Raw genomic sequence first — 15,638 nt, 5'->3', positions numbered from 1 at the left:
GGGGTCCAAACTCTATTCTACGGATAATTTGCACTTGAATGGAAGGGGGTCCGCTGTGCTGGGGAAGAGAATCCTGAAAGGGGTGGCTGAGTATTTAAACTAGGTGAGTGGGGGGAGGATAATAAAGCAAAGAAAGCAGACAGTGGTATGGATAGGTTAGAGAGGGGTCAGGACATAATGGTGGGTGGAGAGGAGTCCTGTGGGGGGAGGTTAAGAGCAGTGGATAAGGAGATCCATGGGTTACAAACCAGCCGTAAAAATAAATGTAGCCCGAAAAATTGTAATCCCAATAATTCAAAAAATTCCATTAGCCCCAATAACTCAATAACTACAATAAGCCCCATTAACTCAAAAAATCCCATTAGCCCGAATAACTTAAATAACAACGTTAGACCCAATAACGCAAAAAATCCCATTAGCCCCAATAACTTAAATAATAACGTTAGACCCAATAACTCAAAAAATCCCATTAGCCCCAATAACTTAAATAGTACAACTAGCCCTTATAATTCAAAAAATAACATTAACCCCAATAACTCTGAAAATCCCATTAGTGAGACTATATGTGTAAAACTTAATGGAAATGTAAAGTGTATGTTCACTAGTGTTGAGCGGCATAGGCCATATTCGAATTTGCGATATTTCGCGAACATATGGACGAATATTCGTCATATATTCGCTAAATTCGCATATTCGAAATATTCGCGTTTTATTTTCGCATATGCGAAAATTTGCATATGCGAAAATTAGCATATAAAACAAATTAGCATAAGCATATGCAAATTACCGCATATGTGAAAATTCGCACGCCAGTCTCACACAGTAGTATTAGAGCCTTCTTTACACCACACAAGCTAGAAGCAGAGAGGGGTGATCACTGTGATGTGTACTGTGGGAAAAAAAAAAAAAACAAAAAAAAAAAACGAATATTCGTAATTACGAATATATAGTGCTATATTCGCGAATATTCACGAATATGGGATATTCGCGAATAATATTTGCATTGCGAATATTTGCGAGCAACACTAATGTTCACAAATGCCAGAAGCCTAGCAAATAAAATGGGGGAGCTTGAGGCCTTGAAACTGGAGGAACATATTGATATAGTTGGGGTCACTGAGACATGGCTGGACTCCTCACATGACTGGCCTGTTAATCTGCAGCAGTTTACATTGTTTCGCAAGGATAGAATGAACAGAAAAGGTGGTGGAGTCTGTCTGTATGTAAGAAGTGGTATGAAAGTCAGTGTGAACGATGCCATAGTGTGTGATGATTCTGAGGATGTGGAATCATTGTGGGTAGAATTACAAAAGGAGGGAAATATTGAAAATATAGTATTTGGTGTAATCTACAGACCCCCTAATATCACTGAAGAGATAGAAGGTCAGCTGTATAAACAAATAGAGAGGGCCGCCCGGGCAGGTACAGTGGTAATAATGGGAGATTTTAACTATCCAGATATAGATTGGGGCCGGGGGCAGGCTAAAACTACAAAGGGGAGAAAATTCCTAAATGTATTGCAGGATAATTTTATGGGCCAGTTTGTGGAGGACCCAACAAGAAGTGATGCCTTGTTGGATCTGATCATTTCCAACAACGCAGAGCTGGTTGGTAATGTAACTGTGCGGGAAAACCTTGGTAATAGCGACCACAATATAGTTACTTTTGACTTAAAGTGTAGAAAACAAAGACAGACGGGGAAGGCAAAAACATATAACTTTAAAAAGGCAAATTTCCCTGGGCTGAGAGCTGCACTACAGGACATAGACTGGGGGGAGGTGTTCTCAAATACTGATACAGAAGGTAAATGGGACATCTTTAAATCAACTCTAAATAACTATACAGCTAAATGCATACCAAAGGGGAACAAATATAAACGATTAAAACTAAATCCTACATGGCTGACAAATGATGTTAAAAGAGCAATAAACAACAAAAAAATTGCCTTCAAAAAATTCAAATCTGATGGGTCAGATATAACATTTAAACAGTACAAAGAGCTTAATAAAATCTGTAAAAATTTAATAAAAACAGCAAAAATTCAAAATGAGAGACAGGTGGCAAAAGAAAGCAAAACTAATCCTAAATATTTTTTTTGATATATAAATACAAAAAAAAACAAGGACAGAGCATGTAGGACCCCTTAATAATGATAATAGGGAGGTTGTCACAGGCGATCAAGAGAAGGCGGAGCTACTGAATGGGTTCTTTAGTTCCGTATACACTATGGAAAAAGGAGCTGACATTGGCCAGGTTAGTGCTGGTAACACATCATGTAATGTACTGAACTGGCTTAATGTAGAGATGGTACAAGGTAAGTTACGTAAAGTAAATGTAAGCAAATCTCCAGGGCCGGATGGACTACACCCAAGAGTTCTTAGAGAGGTAAGTTCAGTAATATCTGTACCCTTGTTCATGATATTTAGAGATTCTCTGGTGTTTGGTATTGTGCCAAGGGACTGGCGCAAGGCTAATGTGGTACCAATCTTCAAGAAGGGCTCTAGGTCTTCGCCAGGCAATTATAGACTGGTAAGTCTAACGTGCATTGTGGGTAAATTGTTTGAAGGACTTATAAGGGATTACATACAGGAATACATAGGGGATAATAGTACTATAAGTGATAGCCAGCATGGGTTTACTAAGGATAGAAGTTGTCAAACCAATCTAATTCGCTTTTATGAAGAGGTGAGTAGAAGCCTTGACAGAGGAATGGCTATGGATATAGTGTTTCTGGATTTTGCCAAAGCGTTTGATACTGTCCCTCACAGACTTCTGACAGGTAAGTTAAGGTCTTTGGATTTGGAAATTTTAGTTTGTAACTGGATTGAACACTGGCTCATGGATCGTACCCAGAGAGTGGTGGTCAATGATTCGTACTCTGATTGGTCCCCGGTAATTAGTGGTGTACCCCAAGGTTCAGTACTGTTGTTTAATTTATTTATCAATGATATAGAGGATGGCATTAACAGCTCTGTTTCTATCTTTGCAGATGACACCAAGCTTTGTAGCACAGTACAGTCTATAGAGGATGTGCATAAGTTACAAGATGACTTGGATAGACGAAGTGTCTGGGCATCCACTTGGCAAATGAGGTTCAATGTGGATAAATGTAAAGTTATGCATCTGGGTACTAATAACCTGCATGCATCGTATGTCTTAGGGGGGATTAAACTGTCAGAGTCACTGGTAGAGAAGGATCTGGGTGTACTTGTAGATCACAGACTACAGAATAGCATGCAATGTCAGGCTGCTGCTTCCAAAGCCGGCAGGATATTGTCATGTATCAAAAGAGGCATGGACTCAAGGGACAGGGACATAATACTCCCCCTTTATAAAGCATTGGTACGGCCTCACCCGGAATATGCTGTTCAGTTTTGGGCACCTGTCCATAAAAGGGACACTGCGGAGTTGCAAAGGGTGCAGAGACGTGCGACTAAACTAATATGGGGCATGGAACATCTTAGCTATGAGGAGCGATTAAAGGAGTTACAATTGTTTAGTCTTGAGAAGAGACGTTTGAGGGGGGATATGATAAACGTATATAAGTATATTAATGGCCCATTCAAAAAATATGGAGAAAAACTGTTCCAGGTTAAACCCCCCCAAAGGACGAGGGGGCACTCCCTCCGTCTGGAGAAGAAAAAGTTTAGTCTCAAGGGGCGACACGCCTTCTTTACCATGAGAACTGTGAATTTATGGAACGGTCTACCTCAGGAACTGGTCACAGAAGGAACAATTAACAGCTTTAAAACAGGATTAGATACATTCCTGGAACAAAATAACATTAATGCTTATGAAGAAATATAAAATCCCATCCCTTCCCCAATATCGCGCCACACCCCTACCCCTTAATTCCCTGGTTGAACTTGATGGACATATGTCTTTTTTCGACCTTACTAACTATGTAACTATGTAACTATGTAATTAATGCTTATGCAGAATTATAAAACTTCATCCCTTCCCCGTATCCCCATACAACCTTCACTTCAATTCCCTGGTTGGACTTGATGGACGTATGTCTTTTTTTAAACCATACTAACTATGCAACTATGTTACTCAATATTTTCTTCCAAACTGTAGTGTACAGTATATGAATAAAAAAAAAAAATGATACTCACCTAGGACATGTTCCTCCAGTATCCTCTTCTTTCTTCTCTGATGCCTTCACACACATCACAGACTGCTCTATGTCGGAGGCCTATGGGACTGAAGGAGCGTGTTGATGACGTCACAGGTCTGACACAGAGGGCACAATGAACTGAGTACCTTATGCCCTCTGCATCGGACTTGTGACATCATCAGTGTGCTCCCACAGTCTTCGGACATAAACTAACCTGTTATGTGTAATAGTACAAAGGCCATGGCTCTGCAAGTTGCATTCCCTCTGAGGCTGCAGGCCCAATAGCTACCACAGGGCCCCACTGCTAGCCCTGAAGGCGGACAGCCTACCAGGAATTTTTCCAGTAACCCAGTAGGCCACTCCGGCCCTGTTCCGGCCCCTATGAAGGTACTGCCTAGGTCAAATGGATCCAGTGGGAACCATTGTAGGGCCAGCCCTGACAAAGTAGTATGCTATTAAGGGGGTACTCTGGGGAACTGAAACTTATACTATATAAAGAGTGATAGAGACCCCTGTCTCAGTTGCTGATAAGCTGAGAGGGCTGTATTTGAGCTCGACTCAGATGGTGGGGGCAAGAGCACGCCCAGGACAGGTAAGTAACGGGGCACCGATACAATTGACCGCGATCAGACACTTTTTCCCTATCTTGGGCATAGGGAAAAGTTTCAGTACTTAAAGAGTACCCCTTTAAGAGCTCTGTATACAATGTTTATGCACCTGTAAAGGCTCTTCATATTCAACTCTTTTGGTGTTTTTACGTTTGAGGAAGCTAATACAAAAAAACATTGAATTACATATATATATTATACAGTATTTCCCTTTAAAGAAAACTTTCTTTGCTGATAAATGTTGTGAACTATCCTGCTCCACTATAATTGTCGAAGAATTACTTTCATTTTATTTTGAGCATCTAAAATAAGAAATTTGTGAGACATTACTAGAAAAAATTTGGTGACTTTCACCTGTCATCACTCCTTAAGACGATCTTGTTGCCATGCCAATAGAATTTTTTTTCCAAGGCCTGTCTTTGAAGGACTGACAGGTAAAATTGGCCAAGTTCTGCTTAAATTAGGTAAATCACATCCTGTAATTACATCAAGGTAGAAATCGTATGTAATGACTCAGTAAGGTGATGAAATTCATTTACCTGAATATTAGTAACGGTAACAGATTCTTTGATGCATAGGCCTTGTTCCAAGTCATCAAAGCATTTTTTTTATGGATTGCCCAGGATTTGAAAAACATGACTGCTTTGCTTCACTTCTTACAGACTTGTTTGGCTCACTTCTTACACACTAGGTAGATTCACTAAACCAGGCGCAGAGCCTTAAAGACTGAATCTCTGACCAACAGGGTTCAGGGCTTTGGAGAATTTGGGGCTTAGATAACAGGCAGTAGCTATAAAGAGCAGTGACACAGATTCTCTATGTTGTGCGCAGAAAGCAAGGCACTGGGAATCTAGTAATAGTAAACCAGAGATACATAAATCTTTGCTGACTTACTGTTCAGTTAGTGGAACATGGGACTCCTGTCAGATTTTGAGTCTCTGATCCAGCAACAAAGTTTCTGTGCTTTTCTACAGTGTTTACATAGAAACTATTGAAGTGCAAGGGACACAGCACTCAGACACCCTGCAGCTTTGGGATGCTGTGCTGACACAATAAAGTTGGCATTGTAAGTCCTTTCTTTTTTCATTACTTTTGAATGCAATTTTTATGAAAAACTCCCAGAATAAGCTGAGTCTGCCCCCACCCCCCAACCCCCTAAGCTGGCACCACAATCAGGGAAGCAGACTCTAAGCAGAGATCGTCCAGAGATGGAGAACCCTGATATCGGAGGCCACAAGGGAGTGACTGCAGTAATACAATAATACATTTCACTGGAAAACCCCTTTAATTGCAGTACATACAAAACGTTTGCAATTTTTCTTTCAAAATGCTAAATAATCTACAAGAAATAATTCAGAAACATTTAACTTAAAGAAATTAATTAAATAAATGGGATTATATCTACTGAACGCTTGAAGTGCTGTTCGTTATTACTATTGGCTAGTGTGCATGTTCTGCTTATGGGCTTTACAACATGATTTTCAATGGGAAACATATATAAAGCTAAGTATTATATACAACTCTTGAGTGCCCACATGTGTGTGAAAATAACAAAATTTCCACCACACAAATTTCAAAATATTCATTTTTCTTTTTTTTTTTTTTAGCAGAATTTACTCAGAACGTATTGCCCATGATCTATATATACTTGACAGAGTGCATATCACTCATACATCTCAGTCGGCAGGAGCTAAATGTGTTGGGAGAGATTAGCATAATACTTAACTGTCTTCGTCTATTTCCAGCAGGACCACATTGAGGCTTTGCAGCATTTGCTTCTCATCCTCACAATCCACTCCACAAAGTTTGAGGCACTCCAGATGCTGGCACAGGCTCTCAGCATGGCAAATAGAAGTCCCTTCAGAAACAGTTGGTTTTATAAGTTCTTCGGGCACTAAACGGATGAGAATTAGACATTAAAGCAAACTATTGGTAAATAACTACATCCTGGATAAGGAGCATTAATTAGAAACAATTACTTTACTTCTGCACTCTCACTTGTCAACACATGGCTTTAATCCAATTCCTTGTTTTTGTTTTTTTACAGGTTCTAAAAGTTCGGTTAAAGCTTTGAACTTGGATGTTTGTTGCAAGTGGAAGGATGTAGCTGCCCGACGTTCCCCTCCCCTCCTGACCTTCTCCGTGGTTCCAGATTCCCAAGTGCTGCCTTTGGCCACTGACCATACCCCTGGCAATGCTCTGTTTGTGGGCTGGGACACAACCAGATTTTTTTTCTCCCAGACACACTGGGAGCAGAGCAAGGACGCCTAGCAGAGAACCGAGGATGAGCTGCCTGTAGATGTTTTAGTGGATTTTGCTGAGCTCACAAGAAGTGTGGTACAGCCCAAGGGGCTTCCGTGGGCCAGTGAAATGCTGAATGGTCTGGGTGACCTGGTGGGAGTGGGATGGTAGAGCAGTGATCGATTATCACCCCATGTCCTCACTTGCCATATATTAGGTGGTAGCTGTGTGCCCTGTGGTCTCCGTATCCGGATGCTGAAAGAATAATTTGGCCTGCTCCTATGTCTCCATTACTGTTTCAGCTCATAAAACAAAGATAAAATGTACTCTACACAACAGACTTTGGAGATGCTTTGACTGTTTGTGCCAAGCTCTGAGGCACATGGAGGACGATGCTATTTACAAATTTCCTATTTTTATACTTCCTGACTAAATCTGTTAGATCTTTTGTGTACCTCAAAGTGCCTGCAGGAAAATGTGGCATGCTACACAGTGTTTGTATGGGGCATATGAGGTGAAGTGATTTAAAATGTTTTGTTGTGCCATCCAACTCTCCATATTTCTGTGTGCTCTATAAGAACATTTACTACATTGTACATTGGATGGTATAAGTGTGTTATTCAATATAATACAGTCTGTTAATCCTGCCATGCTTACTGAACTGTTCACACAGAGGCATATTCACAGTGTAGGGTCCGTCCCAATGAGGCCACCTTATCGCGGTGGGACGGTCCAAGCTATTTGACCGCCGGCGGAGACAAATTTGCGAGCTAAGTGCCTCACTATCTCATAGTTTCACATTTGCATCTATTACACCATAGCTGTATAGCTCTCCATGTTTCATCTGCATGTTCATGTTTCACCTATATCCTTGTGCTGGCAGTGTGCTGCTGCATTCTTCTGTTGCTGTATATATATATATATATATATATATATATATATTTGTTTAGTGATTATAGGGTGCTATATTATATCCCTACTGCTTGTAAATACAAGTTTACTACAACAGACTTCTAAATGAATTACGGATAATCTGCCACAAGCTTAAAATTCTTCTTCCAGCAAGCTTATGTCTCCCCATTTTGAGTCTTACTCCCCAAGTAATAACTTGAATATATAATAGTAATAATTATGATTATATTAATGTCTATATATTGTGAAATCTCATTGTGAAAGCTAATCAATTGAATCATTGCTGCTCTTCTGCCTCAGGATATGGGCCAAAAATTATTGATGTTTTTGCTTCTGAAGTTCCAGTTTTTATTACAATATTCTCTCTCACTTGGGTGATTACTTGTTCATAGGTTATCCTGGTAAGGACTCATTTTGGCTTGAAAGGGGTACTCGAGAAAAAAAATACATATATAATACTATTTTTCCACTTTTTTTTTAACACCTGAAAAAATATAAATTTCATTCCCTCCATTTTTTTTCCAGCCCTACTGCATCACTTTATTTAACTTTTTTTATTTTTTTTACCCAACAAATTTGTAAAAAATACGGCCGCAGGAAAACTGCCAAAGGGCCAAAAATGCAATTTCCACATAAAGGTAAAAAAAAAATAAAAGTAAAAACAGGAAAAAATGCAGGCATTATTGGCAATTTTTCTGGTGTTTTTACCTTTATGTGGAAATTGCATTTTTGGCCCCTTTGGCAGTTTTCTTGCGGCCGTGTTTTTTTTTTTTTAGAAATTTGTTGGGTACAAATTTTTTTTTTTAAATAAAGTGAGGTAGTAGGGCTGGGAAAATTGTAGGGAATGAAATATATATTATTTCAGGTGTAAAAAAAAAGTGGAAACCTAGTATTATATATGTATTTCTTTTTTCTCGAGTACCCCTTTAAGGCCAAAATGAGTCCTTATCGGGATAACCTATGAACAAGTCATCACCCAAGCGAGAGAGAATTGTAATAAAAACTGGAACTGCAGTAGGGCTGGAAAAAATTGTAGGGAATGAAATTTATATTTTTTAGAATCACGTTTTTATTAATTTTCAATCAGGGACCAATTTATGTAAGCGTGGAGGGACATAAACATGTAACCGACAATATTCAAAGTTTATAAAGGGGCCATGTAATTGTAAAAATAATATATATTTTTTAAATTAATAAATTAATTTTGTGTATTGTAATATAATTTTTGTTAAATAATGTGTTTTATAAAGTGTGTTTTATTTTTACTACTTTTTAACTTTATTCTCAGCTATGAACTCCTGGCCGGCCAGTGATGTGAATAGAAATTCCCATTACTGATTCATATTTACCGTTCAAGAGTCTTAGTCCCACTAAATTGAATGATTGAGGGTTTCACATTTACATCCTTCCTATACAAAATTTTGTCATTCTTTATTATGATACGAGTGGTCATTACCCCTATGTTCACAATAGTAAAGAGAGAAAAACTGTAACTTCTCCGGCAGCGATTCCTCAGCCAGATGATGATGATGACAGTACGTCAATTGTCAATAAGAATATTGGAGAGCTTTATTGGAGTAATGCACAGGAGCATTTCAAAATAAAACTGGCATGCATTATATACACAACCAGATACTAGTAGTTTTGGGTCACACCATTCAGAAGTGCTCCGGAAGCGTTAATATATAAAATGAAACAAACTAATAAAAATAAATGGTAAACCCACATAAAAGTTAGGATGAGTAATCCACATAGGGAAAATATAAAATAGCAAGTAATAAAATATGGATACACACTAATACAAAGATAGAGTGTGTGTGAGGCGGTATCGCAGGGAAAGAAGTATCGGACCTTTAACACCAGCACTGTAAAAACAGTGATAAAATCAAGTAAGATAGAGGGGGAATCCTGTTACACGGTGACTGCAATGAGATATGAAAAGCAACAATTCAGTCACAATACAGGACTGGTAGCGACATCAGCCAAAATCAATAAATAGGCAGTCTTGGGACGTAATGACGGCATGACGTGCTGAGCCTCCTCTCCTTCCTCTACACCTCTCCCTCCGACCTGAACTCCCCCCGACTCCGCCATGGGTTTGAGGCTTTTGGACCGGACTATGTGGAGCAGTTCCCCTTTGGTTGCGTCCTGGATAGGATGTTGAGAGGGCTTGCCGGAGTCCTGTGAGCTGAGCCGTGCCACGGAAGTGTTTGCTGCTGGAGCTGGTCACGTGAGGTGACGTATATCCAGGCGCCTCAGGCGCCGACCAGAGTGCACAGGTGTGAGACGCTGGAATGTTGTGAACAGTGGCGGGGAGTGGACAAATATAGAAGGTAGCTACTGCTTTGAGAAACATGTGGAGAATCTCCTCGGAAGGCATCTGGCTGAGAAGCCCCGGGCAGTAGAAGGTTGAGCGCCGTTCAGGTGGGATATGAGGGCGCCGCCTGTCTTCGTCCCATACCACAAAATAGCATGAGAGCTGCAGCCTGCCTGGTGCATGTATCGGGCCCCTAGAGTGAGAAATGGGGACCCCGATGTTATTGCCCGGAGAGAGAAGAGGACAGGAGACTGTGGGGTAAATCATGTGTTTGACCTTTTCTTTCTAAGTTGCTGGCTCTATTAGAAGCCCTTATGGGTGCTTTGGATATTAATGGCTGTTTGTTGTATCTTCTGTAATGAAAATAGTGGATTAAAATAACACTCCCCCATGAAAGAATATACGGAGATACTATGAGTTAGCAACAGGGAAGCAGACGTGGTTCTGGAACTAAATGTGACGATATAGTATGGCAAGTTTTTAATTATTCCACTGTTTGCTTCTAGGCTACATTTAAACGGCTCTAGGAGGACTGCCTGAAGCGTGGTGCCTGGTGTTTTTATGTCTCTGACCTGACGTTCAAAGGGGGTGGAAGAATACCAGAAGATAAAAAGTACATCCGTTTTTCCTTTTCATCTCTCCCTGCTTTTGGTTTGTGATAGTGCATATCTGGAAAACTGAGTAGTGCGGAGGTAATATGGCGCCTAAAAGATGCTCAGGAAATAGTCCAATTAAAGAGAAAGAGAAATTGAAAACAGGAAAGTTGGATAAAATCTGGAACTTCCCATCAGCTAATCATAAAAATAAAGGTCCCTCCCCATTAAAGAATAAGACGGGCTCAAGATGAGAGTTATTAACGCAAGAGGAGGGAGAGGGTGAGAGACAGAAGCAGTTAAATAACCAGACACTGCAAAATATATTAAGTGAACTAAAGCAATGTAATGAAGGACTTAAAGACTTAGCCGCCCAGATGGGGTCACTATCAAGTAAAGTATCCTTCATTTGGGACAACCTTAATAAAATAAGAGAGTGACTGAGATAGAAAAGGATATACCTGATATTAAAGCTGAAGTTGGCCTGGTAAAAACTAAAACAGAAAAACTTAAAGGGGTACTCCAGTGGAAAACTTTTTTTTTTTTTATCAACTGGTGATAGAAAGTTAAACAGATTTGTAAATTACTTCAATTAAAAAATCTTAATCCTTCCAGTACTTATTAGCTGCTGAATACTACAGAAGAAATTATTTTCTTTTTGGAACACAGTGCTCTCTGCTGACATCATGACCACTGTTCTCTCTGCTGACATCTCTGTCCATTTTAGGAACTGTCCAGAGCAGCATATGTTTTTTATGGGGATTTTCTCCTACTCTGGACAGTTCTTAAAATGGACAGAGGAGTTAGCAGAGAGCACTGAGGTCATGATGTCAGCAGAGAGCTCTGTATTCCAAAAAGAAAATAATTTCCTTTGTAGTATTCAGCAGCTAATAAGTACTGGAAGGATTAAGTTTTTTTTAATAGAAGTAATTTGCAAATCTGTTTAACTTTCTGGCCCCAGTTGATTAAAAAAAAAAAAACATTCCACCGGAGTACCCCTTTAATGAGAAAAATGCCACACTAAAAAAGAAGATAATTGACATGTCGGATAAATCCAGTTGCTCGAATATTAGGCTGATTGGACTAACGGAGGGAGTTGAGGGAGACTTTCCAGCAGAGTTTTGTGAAAAGTGGATTAAAGAGACATGTGGAGACATCAAATTCTCAAATTTGTTTAAAATTGAAAGAGCCCACCGAATTCCTGGAAAACGTCCTCCTCCAGGCTCCCCCCCCCCCCCTAGGATTATGTTAATGAAAGTTTTGCTATCCGCAGATAGAAACTTATTGTTGAGACGGGCGAGGAACATGCCGGATTTAGCATACAATAGCTCTAGGCTATCATTGTATCCTGACTTCTCTAGGGAGACTCAAGTGGCACAGGCCTCCTAAAGGGATGTCAGGAAAAGATTGCACCTGGCTAATATTGGTTTTTCTGTCCTTTTCCCAGCTAGATTAAGAGTAAATTTTAAGGATAAAGTTTTTTTTTTTTTTCAGACTCCATGCAGGCTAACGAATGGTTGGGTTTTTGAGTTAATGTTGCCATATACAGTGGGGATCAAAAGTTTGGGCACCCCAGGTAAAAATTTGTATTAATGTGCATAAAGAAGCCAAGGAAAGATGGAAAAATCTCCAAAAGGCATCAAATTACAGATTAGACATTTTTATAATATGTCAACAAAAGTTAGATTTTATTTCCATCATTTACACTTTCAAAATAACAGAAAACAAAAAAATGGCGTCTGCAAAAGTTTGGGCACACTGCAGGATTTATAGCATGCACTGGCCCCTGGGAAGACCAGGTGATGTCAATCTCAAAGGTTTTAAATGCCCAGACTCATCTGACCTTGCCCCAACAATCAGCACCATGGGTTCTCCTAAGCAGTTGTCTAGAAATCTGAAACTGAAAATAGTTGACGCTCACAAAGCTGGAGAAGGCTATAAGAAGATAGCAAAACGTTTTCAGATGTCAATATCCTCTGTTCGGAATGTAATTAAGAAACGGCAGTCATCAGGAACAGTGGAAGTTAAAGCAAGATATGGAAGACCAAGAAAAATATCAGACAGAACAGCTTGCAGGATTGTGAGAAAAACAATTCAAAACCCATGTTTGACTGCACAATCCCTCCAGAAAGATCTGGCCGACACTGGAGTTGTGGTACACAATTCCACTTTAAAGAGATACTTGTACAAATATGGTCTTCATGGAAGAGTCATCAGAAGAAAACCTCTTTTACGTCCTCACCACAAAAATCAGCATTTGACCTTTGCAAATGAACATATAGACAAGCCTGATGCATTTTGGAAACAAGTTCTGTGGAGCGATGAGGTTAAAATTGAACTTTCATTGATGTTGCTAACCAATTTCTTTTACACAGGTATTGTATTCTGCGTGATCCACTGCTGCTGCTCTGGTTGATCCCATATTCTTCTTAGCCCTGCCTAGCACCTTTGAAGATACTTTATATAATGCCTAATTTTGTCTCATGGAATGTACATGGTCTCCGCTCCCCTCATAAACGTAGAATGATACTCCACTATTTGAAAAAATCGCACGCTGATATAGTCTTACTACAGGAGACCCACTTAGCGGAGGAAGAATTATTTCGAATGCAGCAGCAGTGGGTGGGGCAGGTTTATGGTTCCCCGGCAATAGGAGGGAAGGCGGGTGTCCTAACATTGATTAATAAATTCTTTCCTTTCACGCTCCTATCCAATGTCACGGACACAGAGGGCAGAATATCTCACCTTCACTTGGAACATAACGGGGAAGTGTTTAGTATTTATAATATTTATGCGCCAAATGGGGAAAACCGCCTATTTTTTTGGGGACATCCCTGCTCGACTACACGCTGACGGCACACCCTTAAAGATCATAGGGGTAGACTTTAACTCAGTTGTAGTGCCACACATAGTCAGGACTGGCCCTTCAGCAACATCCCTCCCACACCGAAACAAACGCATGGAAAATGGCCAGGGCTCAGTTTGAATTGTGGTTAGAAAGAAGGGAGAGGCTAACCAGATCCCATTATGAGGCAGACCTTTTCCGATAAAGTAATAAGGCGGGTCGCTTGCTGGCGAACCTTGCGAAAGGTCGCCGTCAACTGACGCATATCACCAAACTGAGGGGGGAGGGGGGAACAGTTTACTCGGACCCTAACGGCATTAATAAAGCGCTAGCGGATTTCTATGCGAACCTATACAAAGACACTTCATCCAATGTTGAGGAAGGCATGACATTCTTAAATACTCTCAACCTTCCTCGTCTCTCTGCTGAGCAAAAAGACTTTTTAAATGCCCCTGTTTCTGTGGAAGAAATCCAAACCACTATTCGCTCCCTAAACAATAATAAATCCACGGGCCCTGACGGATATCCAGCGGAATTTTATAAGGCACTGCTCCCCTAGCTATCACCAGTACTATGTGATGTTTTTTCTAGTGTTGAGCAGCATAGGCCATATTCGAATTTGTGAATATTTGCATATTCATAATATTCTCGTTTTATTTTCGCATATGTGAAAATTCGCAAATGCGAAAATTAACATATGCGAAAATTAGCATATACTAAATGAGTATAAGGGAAAATTTGCATATGCGAAAATTAGCATATGCTAATTTTCGTATATGCGAAAATTCGCAAGAGGGATGATCACTGTGATGTGTACTGTGAAAAAACAAACAAAAAAAAACGAATATTCGTAATTACGAATATATAGTGCTATATTCGTGAATATTCGCGAATTCGCGAATATGCGATATTTGCGAATAAAATTCGCATTGCGAATATTCGCGAGCAACACTAGTTTTTTCTGTTTTTTTATCCACGGGAAGGGTGTCCACTGATGCCTCTATGGCCTATGGTAAAGTTTTGCTTAAACCCGGTAAAGACACTAGTGACCCTAACTCCTATCGCCGATCTCCCTGATCAATCAGGATATTAAACTCCTCTCCAAAATCTTAGCTGATCGACTGTCCAGCCTTATGCCAACGCTTGTAGTTTGCCACAAGGTTGGTTTCATCAAAAACTGGTCAGCCACCATGAACATAAGGACAGTTATGGTGGTTTTAGACAGACTACATCACCAGCTCCATCCAGATGATATGCCAGCCTTGGTCACATTGGATGCCGAGAAGGCCTTTGATAATATCAAATGGGTCTGGTTGGGACTGGTGTTGGACCGGTTTGGGATTCAGGGTCAATTTAGGGACTATATTTCGGGCCTCTATTTGGCACCTAAAGCTAGGATTAATACTCCAGGGATCCTCTCTGCCCCTTTCGCTCTATGTAAGGGAACTAGACAAGGCTGCCCACTCTCTCCCCTTTTATTTGGCCTTGCAATAGAACCGCTGGCACGACACTTACTGACCTCGAACCTGTTTGAAGGTATTAAAACGGACAGGAAGGAACTAAACTAACAATGTTCGTGGATGATATCCTACTTTTTATGAATGCGCCGGGACAGTCCTTGCAAAGTGTACTTTCTCGGGCTATAAAATAAACAATTCAAAATCAGAAATTCTTCATTTGGGCTCCTCCCACCCTCGATGGACTCATTTGGTTCCCAACACGGGGATAAAAGTTGCGCCTGCCTCGATCACTTACCTGGTCATTCACATAGGCAAAACACCAGATACCCTATACAGGCTGAATTACCCCCCTCTCTTTCAGAAAATGCAAGCTGAACTTAGAAAATGGATGGGTCTGCCTCTTTCTTTGATGGGGAGGTGTCATTTAGTTAAAATGATCAGCTTCTCTCGTCTTCTCTACCCTTTACAAACATTACCACTTCTTTTACACCACACTGATATTGAACAACTGCAATCTGCTTTCACCAAATTTATATGGGCGA

At 40.2% G+C, this 15,638-nt stretch overlaps 1 protein-coding gene across 2 annotated transcripts in view; it reads right to left on the bottom strand.

Annotated features, from left to right (window-relative positions):
• The window catches only part of LOC130282579 (rap1 GTPase-GDP dissociation stimulator 1-A-like), a 475,415-nt gene that overhangs the window by 320,629 nt on the left and 139,148 nt on the right, over positions 1-15,638 (bottom strand). For both annotated transcript variants that reach the window (XM_056530939.1, XM_056530940.1), the window contains exon 2: positions 6,455-6,622. In XM_056530939.1, the coding sequence (XP_056386914.1) occupies positions 6,455-6,622 (168 nt within the window). The remainder of the gene's footprint in view (positions 1-6,454; positions 6,623-15,638) is intronic.

The sequence above is a fragment of the Hyla sarda genome, chromosome 7 (genome assembly GCF_029499605.1).
Source record: "Hyla sarda isolate aHylSar1 chromosome 7, aHylSar1.hap1, whole genome shotgun sequence".
Classification (NCBI taxonomy): domain Eukaryota; kingdom Metazoa; phylum Chordata; class Amphibia; order Anura; family Hylidae; genus Hyla; species Hyla sarda.
The sequence above is the reverse complement of the archived record's forward strand: the minus strand, read 5'-3'. Positions and strand labels throughout refer to the sequence as shown.